The 15478-nt window shown below is 39.2% G+C and overlaps 1 protein-coding gene across 3 annotated transcripts in view; it reads left to right on the top strand.

Moving 5' to 3' along the window:
* RPS6KA5 (ribosomal protein S6 kinase A5) overlaps nucleotides 1-15478 on the top strand; it is a 185110-nt gene that overhangs the window by 78439 nt on the left and 91193 nt on the right. For all 3 annotated transcript variants that reach the window (XM_081288709.1, XM_081288708.1, XM_081288710.1), the window contains exon 3: nucleotides 8053-8271. In XM_081288709.1, coding sequence (XP_081144835.1) covers nucleotides 8053-8271 — 219 coding nt within the window. The remainder of the gene's footprint in view (nucleotides 1-8052; nucleotides 8272-15478) is intronic.

Raw genomic sequence — 15478 nt, 5'->3', positions numbered from 1 at the left:
GTTTCCTTAAAGTCATTCTGAGTGGAACTTTGCTGCTGCATTTGTCCAGGTGAGGTGCTTTGGTTGATCTGGCTTAACAGAGGGTAAATTTTAGAAAATTTCCCAGAATCACAATAAGTGTTCTTTTCGATTATGAAGTGTAGTCAGATGTTTCACTGAGTCTTCAGACGTATAACATTATGGCCAGTTTCACATGGAACTCTGTGTGTTTGTTTTTTTGTACAGACGGTGCTGCTATAATGCTAAAATAAACCTACTCGGTGGCGGTTTTCTGGGCATTGATATGTACTACTCCAGTGTCACCTCCCTTGTAGGTGAGGCAGGCTTGAAACTATCCAACAAGGATGCCAATTTTTAACAACATAGCAAGTGAAATTTAGAGTACCCAGAGTATATTTCTTGCTTGGTTCCATATTTGGCATTTCTGTTGTGGGGTTAATGAGGTTCTGTGGGCAGGCAGGTCAGTTGTCAGCTGGGAGCTAGGGCCCTTCACGAGTGGGGAAGATGAACATCCTTCCCCAAGTTAAATTACATGTGAGGAAGGGATGTGGCCAGGCATTATAAATAGTTCTTACACAGTTATGGCAGATTACAAAGCAGTGGCTGTATATAGATGTCACTATGTTAAGATATTTTCCTGTTCTAAAATGGTGGTAGCTAGGTTTCCTAAGTTCACTTTAACCAGGGAAGATAGCCAAGACAGATTAAATACCAAACTTAGAAGGGATTTCTTCATGCCAGTCCATTGTTCCTCCCCAAAAGAGAACGAGCCACCTGTGGCTCAACACTGTGGATCTGAATTGCTAGATTCTTTTACTAAAGACCCAGCTTCAACCTTAGGTCAAAATCATGGGCTGAGAGGAGGGGATTACTGCATACAGCTCTTTCCCTAATCTTTACTTGTTTCTTAGCCTGCTTATTTTTTTTTTTCATGCCTTCAACATTGAGTTTTTACCAGGCTGCAGAATTACTTGCTAATGATACAAAATGAGTAAAATCAGACACAGTCAATGATTTTGTGAAATTCATAGCCTACTGTAAGTTAGATGATAAAACAATCCCACAAGTAAATATAAAATATCATTCCTGATTATTTCTATGATAAAGGAGTCCAGAAGTATAAGAGCCTAAAAGAGGGAGAATTATCCTAGTTGGGAAGTCAGGAAAGGATGTCAGAACAGAGGTCTGAAGGAGTTAGCTGAGGATATGGTGGGGACATGGAAAGAGAGGAAGAAGCCAGGTAATTGAGAAACTTAGGTTAAGGATGCTCTTTATCATGAGAACAATAGGAAAACTGGTTTTTTGAACTAGAAGGTGTGTATTTTTTTTATCAAGTTAGATGACAGCACAAAAGACATGTTTATCAGATTGAAAATGAGAGCAAGCTGGGACTCATAGCTAGAAAGATGGATGAGTATGGTACTGTTTAATAAGATGCTGATCATCTGGAAGGTCGAGAAGGGTACATTCAGCTGTAGTTAGTAGAAATTCTCTCAAGTGACACAATAGATACTTGAGGTTAATCAAAGAAAGTGGATTCAAATGAGAATCATTTCAAAAAGGATAGATATGTATTTTTAGAATGTTATTTTTTTTTTTTTACTTAATGTACAAATATCCATTCCTTGCCAGTCTTTGGATGTAGGCTTAAGACTTTGAGAATACATTCATTAACAATGGTTGTTTTGGGGCTGGGGATGTGGCTCAAGCGGTAGCGCGCTCGCCTGGCATGCGTGCGGCCCGGGTTCGATCCTCAGCACCACATATCAACAAAGATGTTGTGTCCGCCGAGAACTAAAAAAAAAAAAATATTAAAAAAATTCTCTCTCTCTCTCTCTCTCTCTCTCTCTCTCTCTCTCTCTCTCTCTCTCTGTCTCTCTCTCTCCTCTCTAAAAAAAAAAAAAAAAACAATGGTTGTTTTACACAAACCACACTTGTAAGGCACCCTTTAAAATTAACAGTTTCAGATTCTTTTCAGTGGAGTGAGAACTAGACACATTTGAAGCAATCTGAGTAGAAAAAGATTTCCAAAATTTTCCCCCTTAGCCTTTTATAGTTGTTTCACCCACACCTAATTTTTCAACAGTTCCTTTCTTTTAAGTGTCTTGCTTTTATCTAATCCTTTCTAAGCATTCAACCTCATTATTCTCTTTTCTTTCACATTCACATTTTATTGGCTTATGTAATATCTAATTACATTATGTAATAAGAATAACTCATACAAGAAGCATAAACCTGGAGGACAATAAGTATCAGTGACTAGTGCAAAGCAAGAGGGCAGGAGCACGTGGTGTACTAGCTCACTGGAGGCCTTCTGTGTGCAGCCAGGGTGTTTCAGAGGGAAGGGGAGTGATTTCTGCTGGCTTTTTTTTTTTTGCCCCCTTTAAAGCAGTAGTTTATGTCAAGTGAAATAGTTTATGTCATAAATTTGATATGAATCCAGAGTATGATGTGACTAGTAAGCAGTATACGTACTCACACACACACACACACACACACACACACACACACACATACACACAGTGCATACATTTTAAAGCAGCATTAATAAAAGTTTAAATGACAGAAAGCAGTGGTCTCAGGATGGATGTGCCATTTGGATCCTAGTGAGAGCACTGTATATAAATTGAGCACTTTTTATTTTTTTGTGGGACGTGGGGTACTGGGAATTGAACTCAGGGGCACTTGACCACTGAGCCCATCCCTAGCCCTACCTACTCTGTATTTTTTTTTTTATTTAGAGACAGGATCTCACTGAGTTGCTTAGTGCCTCACTTTTTTTTTTTTTTTTTTTTTTTTGCTGAGGCTGGCTTTGAACTCGCGATCCTCCTGTCTCAGCCTCCTGAGCCTCTGGGATTACAGGCATGCACCACTGCACCCAGCTTGAGCATTCTTAAGGATATAAACCAGGGCTTTCTGAACAATGTTTCTGTACCTTTTTGGACCACGACTGCTTGCTCCAGAATAATGAAGGTAAACATGTATAATTATGAAGTTTTACATGTGTTTAATTATCTTACACTGTAAATTGATTGCTTTTATAGGCAGTTTGTAAAAATAGTTTTTAACAAATTGACCTCATTATCATTTTAATGCAAATGTTAAAGGCTACTTCCTGAACATTTTTGATTTAAATTTTTGGAATAAAATGGAAGAGATTAGCTTAATTGTATTCAAAGTAAATTTTAGCCAAAGACTGTTTTTGCTTGGCTTAAAAAAGAAGTTGAAATTTGGTCTTGTTATTTGGCATGGCAGCACAAATGTCTTGCTTTATTTTAATTTGTTTTAGCTGCTATAATGGCAAAAACTGCTAAAAAGTTAATTCATAATGATATTCGTGAAAAATGGAATAAGAGTCCCACATTTGAAAAAGCAAACCAAGAAGAGTACTACTCCAGGGAACCAGAAATCTCTTCACGTTACTCCAGACCACTAGGGTCATCAGCAAAGACTGTCAATATTGTACAGTTTTCACCAAGAAGAACAGAATCGCAAATCCACACTTCAGTTTGAACAGAGTAACTTGCATATCTACAGTGTCTGGGGAAATTTATATAGTTTCCTTGATATAATTATATATTCTGAAATGGCTACTTGGCTAAAAGGTTTTTGACAGCATCCAAAATGGTGTCTGTAAGGCCTTGAATTGAAAGATTTACCTTATTCAGGGTCACAGATGTCTTTTAAGCTAAGACAGGAAGTGATCCTTTCTGTTATTTTTTCTTAGAATGTACTTTCTCTCAATCTCAAAATAAGTAGAACTCTACTCAAGTTCAATTAAGAGCTGCAAGACTAGTGAATTCCATATCCTCTTTTGCTCTGGACCAAGTATCTTGAAAATGCCCCAGTTCTAATGAAGTTGGTTACCGTCACAGCAATTGACAAGACTTCTGTGAAGATTTCTTTTTTTTAAATATTTTTTTTAGTTGTAAATGGACACAATAACCTTTATTTTTATGTTGTGCTGAGGATCAAACCCAGTGCCTTCCACATGGGAGGTGAGCACTCTACCACTGAGCTACAACCCCAGCCCTCTTGTGAGGATTTCTAGTACAACATTTGATACCATTGCACGTGGATGCAGAAATTAGAGTCACACTAAGGGACGAAGACAGTCTCTTCACCCCAAGTAGCAAACCCAGATGTGCTTCCAGGTATCTCTGTTGGGGATCCATCCAAGCAGGAAATGCTGTTTATCTTATTCTTGGCCAAAAGAATTTTCACCATCAGTAGCCTTTGCAGTTTCTAAAACATGTTTTCAATATTGGATTATGTAATAACATCAGCATACATGTAATGAACAAAAGCTAGCAGTTGACTGCACTTAAAGCAGTCAGTCATCTAGGTGCAAACAAAAAGGAATTAAATGAAATAATATTACCATCAATTCCAGTTTTGGTGGTCTCTTACAATATTAAAAGACATGTAGGCAGTTCTGGAAAGGCTGGAATTGTTCAATAGGACTGTTTCACTTTCTCTCTCTACTCCAACCTGCAAACAAGCTTAAACAGATGAGGAATGTTCTTCAAGGCCTCTTCAATGATGTGTTTTCTTCCCCTTGGCAGTATGATAAGCAGCTTTATGGGTGCTTCAGAAACAAGTCTGTTTGGAGGCCACTATGTTTTAGCTATGCAGCCTGCTCCCAAGTATCTTGTGTAAAATACTGATTGTTGGGAATGTTTTGAGGCATCTGAATTTTATTGACATAAGCATTCACTCACAGTTGCGTTGTGACAGCAGTACTGTAGCTTTAGTGTTAATCATGGCAATTCTTAAAATAAAAACTGAGGAATTGGGAATTTCACTGTCCCTCCCCCACCCCTGAAATTTTCTGATAGATTAATATAATTGTGTTGAATGGAGATGTGGTCTTTAATTTGAATTATTGGGAAACTTCTGGACATCATCAAATGGCAAGGAGGATAACTATATATTGTTAGACTTTGTGGAGTGAAACATGGTGTTATAGTTTAGATTTGAATGTCCCCTAAAAGCTCAACTATGAGAAGTAAGGAAGTTTAGAGGTCAAGTGCTGGGGTTATGAAAACCTTAACCTAATCACTGAATTACTTGACTTGAATGGATTAACTAGGTAGTAACTGTAGGCATGTGGGGTGTGGTTGGAGGAGGTAGGTTACTGTGAGCATACCTCTGGGATATATGTTTTGTCCCTGATGAACAGAGCTCTCTCTGCTTCCTGGTGGCCAAGTCTGGAGATGCTTTCCTTCACCATGCCCTTCTGCCCTGATGTTCTGCCTCACCTTGGGCCCAGAGCAATGAAATTGCCATCTGTGGACTAAGACCATGAGCCTCAAATAAACTTTTCCTCCTCTACATTGTTCTTCTCAGGTCTTTTGGTCAAAGCCATAGAAAAGCTTACTGAAACACATGGCAATAGGATGATTTTGTATTGTTTGAAAAATTGTCATTAACGGTCTATACTACCTCATGCTTATTTGGAATAAAATAGAATTTTCAAAGGAGTAGGGAAGAATTAAAAAAAAAAAGAAAATTTATGCACCCATAGAACACATCAGTGAACCTCCTAATGACGAGAGGTTTCAAAATCTTATTACTTTGAGATTGGCATAAGGAGTAAGGAGATGACATGATAGTTTTTAAAAACACTTTTAAATGATCTTATGAAAGAAGGGTCAGTATTCTTTTTTTTGTAAGTTCAGAGTGTGGGGAAGGACAAACAGATGAGGATTTAAAATAGGCCTCAATATGAAGAACATTTTGTAACATTCAGAGCCCCCTTCAATAAGATGAGGCTACTTTGCAAAACTTTCTTGTGCTAAAAGTAGTCGCTAGTGTGTTCATCCCACTGCTAGAATACCTCACCTGGACTGTGACTTTCCTGCAGTGTCTGGCTCCTTATTTATTGCTGATAAAGTCATTCACTTAAGGGAAGCAGTTGGAGCTCAGCCAAGAGAGGCACTAAGGAGGCAGGCTCAATGGCAGGTGCCATCTTGGGCAAGTGGGCCCATCTTCCTCACTTTAGTTTCTTCATCTTTGAGATGGATGTCACTGTCCCACCACCTTTAGGTATGGTCTAAGAATGGAATGAGTTCAATATATCTAAACTGGCTGCTGAGTACTCTGTTGTTAGGTGCTGACACCCAGCAGTCAGTCACATGTCAACACCTGTGCTGAAGAACAAATATGAAGGGTGGAAGACGCAGAGCAGCCATGTTTGAGAGGGTGGATGGACTCTGTTAGTTCTGAGTACTGTAGCTCTGGAGACTGGACTCTGGGAGGTCCAGTGGTATCCCGCATAGCTCCACAGCCGCTTAGAGGACTTTGCTTTCTCTCTGGATTATGTAATGGCTTCCTTTGTTGAGAAGTATAGTACACATCATGAGAGTATTTTCCAGCTTTCTTTCTTTGCGTCTGGATAGAAATACTTTTTTCACTTTCATACTTAAATTGATTTGCTAGGTTCTAAAAGTTGTCATTTCCTATTTTGTTCACTTCCACCTTTCTGAAGTCTCAATCTACAATTATCATATATATTTACAATGAGAAAAGGCACAAGCCTTTGTCAACTTTCTCTCTGTTCCAGACTGTGTGCAGTATGTTTATGATACTGGTTTTATTAAAATCCAGGTTCCTGGCACTCACGAGGAATTATTTTTTATTCACTAGGGTTAGGAGGGTAGTCCCTGGAATCACACTGCTTGCTCTCAGTCAGCTCTGCCACTCCTTGCCCATGTCTTTTGGCCAGTTCATTAGCTATTCTGAATCCATTTTCTCATCTATGAATTAGAATTGTTAAAGGTACCAGCTTCACTGACTGTGGCGAGGATTAAGCCATTCAGTATGTGGAAAGGGTTTAGTGCAGAACTTGGCATAGTCACATCCCTAACAAGTCCTGGCTCTGCTTCTCCTTGGGATTAGTCCGTCTAGCGCTTGATCCATGGTGTATCATGTGTCAGCGCTAATCTAGTTCCTGAAGCACTGAACTGCATGGCATACAGAGGACCAGAGCACTTCTTGTAAAGTTCTCTTGTTCCAGTGGGTAGATGGCAATAGAGTTTTGGAAGTTTGGACCGAGAGGGTGTGGAAGCAGTGCTCTGGGTCACAACTGGGCTCACCCATTCCATTTTTCACAGTATTAACTGGGGAGGGGGAGGGGGAATTGGGGATGTCCCTCTTCTCTCCCACAGGTTTGTTGTTGTTTACTTGTCCTTCCTCCTTCCTCCTTCCTCTTCCTTCCCTGACTCCCTCCCCTCCCCCTATTGTCTAGGCAAATAAATGCAGAAACCTGCTCTGCGCAGCAAGGCCCTAGCCCCTGCACTGGAGGAGTGGCACCACACATTTACTGTACCTGAAAGATCCCTTACTTAGGAAAGTGGCCTGGTTGACCCAGTAAGCCATGAATTTCTGCCCAGAGACATGAAGGGGCTTCTCTTTATATTGCTTGTAATTTAGGGCCTTTTATGTTTATTAGTTCTAGAGATCTTCTTTGTTTATAACATCAGATTATGTTCCTTTAGGTTGTTTTTTGGGGTTTTTTTTTGGGTCAGTGAGCAGGAACATTTGAGGGCCTTTGATTTGTGTGTGTATAAGATTCTATTAAGAGCTGTCATCCTTTGTCTACATCAGTAACAAATATATATATGTACATATAGAGTGTGTGTGTGTGTGTATATATATATATATACACACACACACACACACACACACACACACATATTACTTAGAGATTTTATCTTTTGTCTAAAATGCCCTAATTGTTCCAGAATTGGATTGTGGTTAGCTGACCATAATAACAGTTAGTTTCCTACAGCTAAAAATATTGAGGAGAGAGAATAACATTTAAAGAATAAAAGCGTAACTTTGTCAGCTGTGGCTGGATATGTAATACTGAGTGCTAGACCTAGAAGTTTATTAGGTATGAAATTGAAGAATTCTAAAGATCTGTTTGAAACAGTAACAAGGATACTTTTCTTTTAAAGAGTATTTTTTGTGCATTAAATAAAAATTTTCATAAATTACCAGTCTGCCTATAATGCATTTTAATTCCTTTTTTTTTCTTTTCATTTTCAGCGTATGGAAAAGTATTTCTAGTGCGTAAAATAAGCGGCCACGATGCTGGAAAGCTGTATGCCATGAAAGTTTTGAAAAAGGCAACCATCGTTCAGAAGGCCAAAACCACAGAGCACACGAGGACAGAACGGCAAGTCCTGGAGCACATCAGGCAGTCGCCGTTCTTGGTGACTCTGCACTATGCTTTCCAGACAGAAACCAAGCTTCATCTCATTTTAGGTAAGTGTCAGCTGTCACACTTCTCATGAGAACGTTCTCCTCAGGCCTTGAGTTAGAACCTGCACAAAGGGCAGCACTTCAGACTTAGAAGAAATGATGTGTGTTCACTGTCGCTCTTCTTTTGGGGGACATTTCTTGAACATCACAGATAACTCTGGATTTGAGACTTCCCAATGGGAAGAAGTTTAGATGCTTAAAGCCCACGTTGCGTTGTAATCTTAAGAAACAGTGGTGTCGTTAGGAGGAGCCATCCTGGCCAGTGTGCTTCTGTTCCCTTCAAGAAGCTGAGTTGCAAAGTGGGCCTTGATTTCAGCCCTAGATTGGGGCTGTCAGGAGGACACTTATGGAACAATAATAGGAAAGAAATTTTAAAAAGAAAGGGAAAACTTCTGTTCCTAGAGATGCTTTGCATTTCCTAGTGGAAAGCCTGCAGATAAAGGGAGCAGCCACCTACCTGCCACGCCCACTTCCCACCGGCTTGTTCTGAGTCTTCCTTTCCCAACTGGACCTTTGTTGATGATCTTTGGAAAAGTCCTCAGCACACGTTGCCAGGCTGCTCTGCAGAAAAGCTGCACTGTTTTCTGTTCCTATTAAAAGCAAAAAGGAAATATGGTAGTGCTTCTAGCGTTGTGCTTTGCCATCATTGACTATTGCCACTTGGTCCTCTGATGTGTTCACATCCTCCTAGAACTGTGGTGAGGTTGGAATTTCACATAGTCTCTTTCTCTGGAAACTTTAGCTATTTATTGAGTGTCTGTTGGATGTCCACTGTAACAGGAATTGTTCATGTTGCCAGTGACCCTCACAACACCACAGAATCCCCTCAGTATGCACATCAGAGTTCTAGAAGGTACATTCCCTGAAGTTACATATTTTGTGTAAGGTTGAAAATTAAGGTTGGGACTCAGACCTGACTCCTTCCAAAGTCTGTCTTCTTGTGGCCAAACAGTACAGTCTCTGTTCTTCTATTATTAGTGGTTGCAAACAGGGTTTTATATAAATTTAGCAATTATATTAAATGTTCTCATTTTGGAAAGTATACTTTTATTGATGATGCCTAAATTTGCATTCGCTTTTTCAGCCATGAAGTTATACTTCAGGCTCCCTGTGGAATGCTTACCATCAACTAACAACCCTGAATCTTCTCTATGCACAGTCTCTCCTGTCCTGTCACAGTCCCTGTTAATGTTATACCTGCCTATTGTTCCAGTGAGTCAACACATGGCCCTCAGCCTGCCTTGTGTGTGTATCTATACTGTATGTTATTGACTGATTTTTTTGTTATGTATTTTTTTAGTGTCAGTAACAGTGTTGTAAGGGATAGAACATTTTAATACAGTAGCTTTAAATATTTTTCACAGTGAAAAACACAGAATGAAAACAGATATTCACATGGGAAATAAATAGAAATAAATACCTGTGCTTGAATTTGGGCCTGAGTTTATTTGAGTTCTTCACCCAAGGAAGGCTTAGGAGGTCACTGAGGGCTGTTTAAGAAATGACTGTGTCATTTGAGCTTCCCTCTTTAAATCCTGTGAAGGTCATACGAGCCAGGAGCTGTAAGCCCAGGAGCTGTGACCCTGCCCTGTGGCTGCACCCCAGTCTGCCTCTCGCCCTCCTCCTTCCTCTCTCTTTTGCCTTTCCTCTCTCCCTTCTTATTTTATTCTGGTATGGTAACTGTACTCAGCATGTTTTTTATTATGTATTCTGAATAGTGTCATTTTTGTAAATCCTGTTTTTAATTTAAAAGGAGAGGAAATACTTTGTATCTGATTAAGAAGCAATAGTCCTTAATCATTTTGCTTTTTAGCTGTTAGCTTTTCATTATTTTTGCTCTTTGTCAGTGACCCATAAAGAAACAGATATAAAACAAAACAAGGAGACCTGTTTCTGTGCCGCTCAAGAGTGGATTACGGACTAGGTGACGTGTTTGTTCCCTAACCTGGCAGTGCATTAGAAAGCAGGCCCTGTCCTAATAGATTCACTTACCAGTTTCTTTTTGTACATGTTTATGTAGTTGTTCAATTTTAAAGATGAAAACCTTTCAGAAATTTAGAACAGAACTTTTAAAGGCTATTTTTATGGTTTAGTAATTATTCGTAGTGCTCTGACATACATTAGGTCAATTTTTCAAATATTCAGCTATAACACTTAATCTCTAACATAACAGAATGTCACAGACTGGGTGGCTTAGACAGCAGAGATTTATTTGCTCACCGTTCTGGAGGCTGATATCCAGGATGGAGGTGTCAGCAGGGTTGGTGTTCTCTGAGGCCTGTTCCTTGTTTTGTAGAGGGCTGCTCCCTGCCGTCTCTTTACATGGCCATCTCTCTTGGCATGCATACCCCGGTGTCTCATTTTGGGTCCCAGTTTTCTCTTCCTGTGATGATGCCTCCCTAGAGGCCTCTTTGTAACTTCATATCCAGTTACATCCTGAGGTACCGAGGATTTGGGACTTCAGTAGAAGAGCGTTGGGGAGATACGCGCAGCCTGTTGTCTATTGGTAACTGATATTATTGATCACTGACTTCATCCAGCTTCTTTGTGAAGTGATTGTAGGAAATTAGTAGTCTCTTCAGGGACCCTGCTGACCTTTGTCTGATGACCAAATAAATATTATAGATCTTTTTTTAAAAAGAATGATATTTTAAAGAATATTCTGTTACTACAAAGATAATACATATACATCCGGAAGATATAGAAAAGAAAAAATAAGAATATAAAAATATATTTTCATTACCCAGAGTTTACCTTATTACAATAGTTCCTGACTTAAGATGGTTTGACTTGCCATTTTTCAACTTTAGGATGGTGCGAGAGCAGTATTCATCCAGTTAAATCTTATTCAGATTTTGAATTTTGATCTTTCCTTGGTCTAGTGATATGTGGTTCGATTCTCTCTCTTGATGCTAGGCAGTGGTCAATCTCATGATCACAGGGGTCACCAAGCCAGACTCTACAGCACACTGTGTTACCAACTCAGGATGTTTCAAGCATTAGACATACTAAATGTATTTGCCACATAATGATATATTCAATTTACCTTGGGTTTATTGGCACAGAACACTGTCATAACTTAAGCATCTGAGTATACACCTTTGTTACTACTTAATGTATATCCTGGATATTTTTGTCTGTGTACCTTTGTGCATACATGGTTTATCAAAATGAGAATTTATAACTAGTTTTTTTAAAATTTATAACTAGTTTTTTTTTTTCAGTTAATGATGTCTACCTTTTGCAGCAAATAAATTTTCATTTCCTTCAATCCCCAGTTATAAAACATTATTTATGGTGGTATAAGGAATCACCTAAAATTTAGTTGCTCAGTGATTTATTTCTCATGATTCTGTGGCTTGGCTGGACAGGGTGGCCCTGGCTGGTTTGGTCTGGGCCCACTCAGGTAGTGATCAGAGTCAGCTGGGCTGCACGGGCTACAATGCCTTTATGTTCATGCCTGGCCGTTGGTGGTGGCTGTTGGCTGAGCCACCTCACCTCTCCTCATGGCCCCTCACCCTCCAGGATAGTAGAGCAGCTTCCTCACAGCCTGGCAGTCTGAGGGCAGCCATGAAGATTGCCAAGAGGGCAAAGGTGGAGGCTGCAAGACTTCCCGAGGCCAAGTCCTGGAGCTCACACAGCCTCCCTGCCAGCACCACCCGCCTAGGTCCACGTCTTGATGAGGGGAACTGCAAAGAATCTGTGGTCATCTGCCACCAAGTCCACATTCTGACTTCACTAATGGTCACAGAATTGCCCTTTACTATTGTTTTTTTGTTTGATTGGTTGGTTGGTTGGTTTGGTTTGTTTTTTTGAGATGGGGTCTCACTGATTTTGCCCAGACTGGCCTCAAACGCGTGGGCTCTCGTGATCCTCCCACCTCATCCTCTCAAGTGCTGGAGCTACAGGTGCATGTTTGTGTAATCCAGGGTTGTGTCCTTGTAGTGTCTTCTAGCTTATTCTTGCTTCTGCCGAATTCTAATAATTGGGAAGTTAAATCTAAAGTCTTGACAGATTGAAGTTAAACATTTTGGGCTGGAATATACCTTAGATGAAATTGTGTATTATATATAATATCAAATTAGAAGAAAACTGTTTTCTAGTTATTCATAGTTATTAATACAAGAATTAGACTACATAAATTATAGCCTGATCCTTTCATTACAATGTTACATTTTTGTCCTTAGAAAATATTCTGTGTGATGTTTTGACACTTTATAATCTTAATATGATAGAACATGTTTATAATACAACAGAAAATATGAACTCCGTATCAATTCATAAAGTTCTTTCTTGAGTTCTGTTTTTTTGTTTTTTGCAAAACTAGGGATTGAACCCAGGGCCTCACACATGCTAATAAGCAAGTGCTCTACCACTGACCTACTTCCCCGGCCCTTATTTTTTATTTTGATCCAGTGTCTTGCTAAGTTGCCCAGACTGCCCTCAAACTTGATATCCTCCTGCCTCAGCCTCCTGAGGAGCTGGGATTACAGGTGTGCACCTGTGCACCCTGCAAAGTTGTGCTGTTTTACAATCCCCCCAGCACTGTCTGAGAGAGCCTCCTCAGAGTGTGTCATCAAACTTCAGATATGTGTCTCTTAGGTGAGCAGTTGTCTCATTGTAGAGTTCATTTGCTTTTCTATCTCACTCCCCACCCAATCGCCCCACCCCCACCCTTGCTGAGCCTCTTTTTATATTGCCTATTTGTACCCTTTACCCATTTTTTTCTTCTCAATTTCTAAGAGCCCCTAGAAAGAGTAACCATTTTGGTATGCATTGTAAATATTTACTCCTTTTCCACTTATTTTTTGGCTTTATTCATTATGTTTTTATCCATGCAAAAATTTAAATGTATAGGCTGGGGATATAGCTCAGTTGGTAGAGTTCTTTCTCACATGTACAAGGCTGTAGGTTCAATCCCCAGCACCACACACACAAAAAATAATTGTATTGTGGAATGTATTTTTTAAACTATTTTTATTGATTATGGATTTTTTTTTTTTTTGGCTTTGGATTTTGAGTTGTAGTTAAAAGACCTCCTCTGAGTTTATAAAGGAACTCACTGATTTTTTTTCTTCTTAATACTTAAATGGTTTTATGTTTTGCATGGAGGCCTTTAATCCAGATGGATTTTTTTTGTGTGTGCAACATGAATTAAGGATCCAATTAAATCTTTTTAAAAAATAGCTGCTTAGTTTCCCTAACACTGTTGGGTAAAAAGCACCTCTGACTTCAGGGTGCTGCTGTTTTGATCTGTTTCTTGATTTTGAGTGCTATGTGGGTTGTTGAATTAAGTGTGGTACCATATACGGTATGCTTTAGTATCTGGTAAGGCTTGGCCTGTTCTTCGTGTTGTCTTTCATTGTTATTTTTCAGAGCATGATGGAGGGTTCTTCCTGTTGGTTGGTTGGTTTATTTATTTATTTATTTATTTATTTATTTATTTATTTATTTTGAGATAACATCTAACTAAATTGCTTAGGGCCTCCCAAAGTTCCTGCTGGCCTTGAACTTGCGATCTTTCAGCCTCAGCCTCCTGAGTTGTTGGGATTACAGATGTGTGACATCGCACCCAGCCTGTACAGCGTGAACTTTAGAATCCAATGTATGGTTCTGGGAGGGAAAAAATAATTGTTAGGGTGTTTTTATTGGGATTGCTTTAAGTTAAACAATTAATTTAGCGAGAATCGATATTTTTATGATGTTGTTCATTTCTCCTCAAGTATGTAGTATGTCTTCTCTTATTTAAAACTACTTCTGAGATCTTGAGGGGTATTTAATGTTTTTTTTTTCTATCCACATGTTTTGTTAAATTAATCTCAGAATTTCTTCTGTTGCTCTTGTAAATGGGATCTTTCACCATATCTTCCGCTGACTTAAGTTTGTGCGTTAATTTTTTAATCCTGCTGCCTTCCTGGATTTTCTCATCTTCCCACGGTGCTCGTGTCCTGCCCTGTTCCCTCTCTGTCTGCCCCAAAGAGTACCATTTGGTGTATGTGGCCTTTTTTTTCTTTTTCTTTTTTCTTTTCCACTTGGTTTCGCTGAAGGAGTAGGTCAGGGAGGTTTATAGTCATTCTTGCTGTTTTTCAAGATGTTTTGGAGAGATGGAAATTTAGGCTAGGCTGTAGTCAACTCTACTGGCTCACTACAGACTGCTTTTCAGGACCTGTTCCACTGGGATAAATTTTGCTTAGGTGGCGTAGGCTTCTAAAAAAGTATTATCTTGCTAGCTGTTTACCTGTAGCATCTGGCCTTAGTAATCAGTTATGGAAAAGACTAGCATTTGTATCAGGCAGAAGTGGGTATGCCTTATCCTGATTGCCTCCCATTCACTTATATTCTATCTTCCGTCCTCTACTTAGTGGACAGGACTTTTTCTGACCAGTAGAGGGCCAGGTGGTAAATATTTTAGGCTTTTTAGGCCTCAAGGTCTCTTTAACCATAGATAAGAGTAAACAACTAGTTTTGGCAGTTTCCAGTATAATGTTATTTACAAAAAGGCAGTGGGCTAGATTTGACCCCGACCTAAACCCCTCTGTTGTAAGTCACATTCATGATTTTTTAGTTCTATAGCATTAATATGTTTTAAGGCTCTGTCTTAATTTGTGTCTAATGGCATCTTATGGATTTGACAGAGTTTTCCTTTATATTTTTTTGTCTTCCCAAATCTTAAAGCATAAAGACCATATCTTCTTTACAAGGTTTTTGGTACTTGTGTATGGTCACAACAAGAGATGTAAAAATATTTTTATCTCTTCTGTCTCATGTGAAACTCATTTATTTCAACAACAGTGGGAAGGAGTTGTATATGGAAAATAATCTGTAAAAAACCTTCTCTTCTGGTGTTCTCTAGTCTGTTGATTTGTCAAAACACTAGCTGATCTGTGACTGTATTAAACTGTCAGATTAATCAGGAGAATTCATAAGACATTAAAGAAGCAAGTCACAAAGTTATTTATAAAGGTGATGCCAAGGATTGTTCTCCATAATGAATGCCACCTCAGTCTTGCCGACAGTTCTATTATCATGAGTCATTCTTTCAGCAGGAATTAAGAGGTATGTAAAACATTAAAGTTTCACTTTTGAGTATTAGTTTCATCTCAGAAATTGCAAGGGTGACAATCTTGCTGAGATGGTAACAGAATGTTCATCATGCTCTATTGCAGTTGCTAGAATGACAGAACAGACAGTAACTGAAGGAACTTCCTGG

Source organism: Spermophilus citellus (genome assembly GCF_964194105.1).
Source record: "Spermophilus citellus genome assembly, chromosome: 4".
NCBI classification, from domain to species: Eukaryota; Metazoa; Chordata; class Mammalia; order Rodentia; family Sciuridae; genus Spermophilus; species Spermophilus citellus.
Note: the sequence above shows the minus strand (reverse complement) of the source record. Positions and strands in the feature narration are given on the sequence as shown.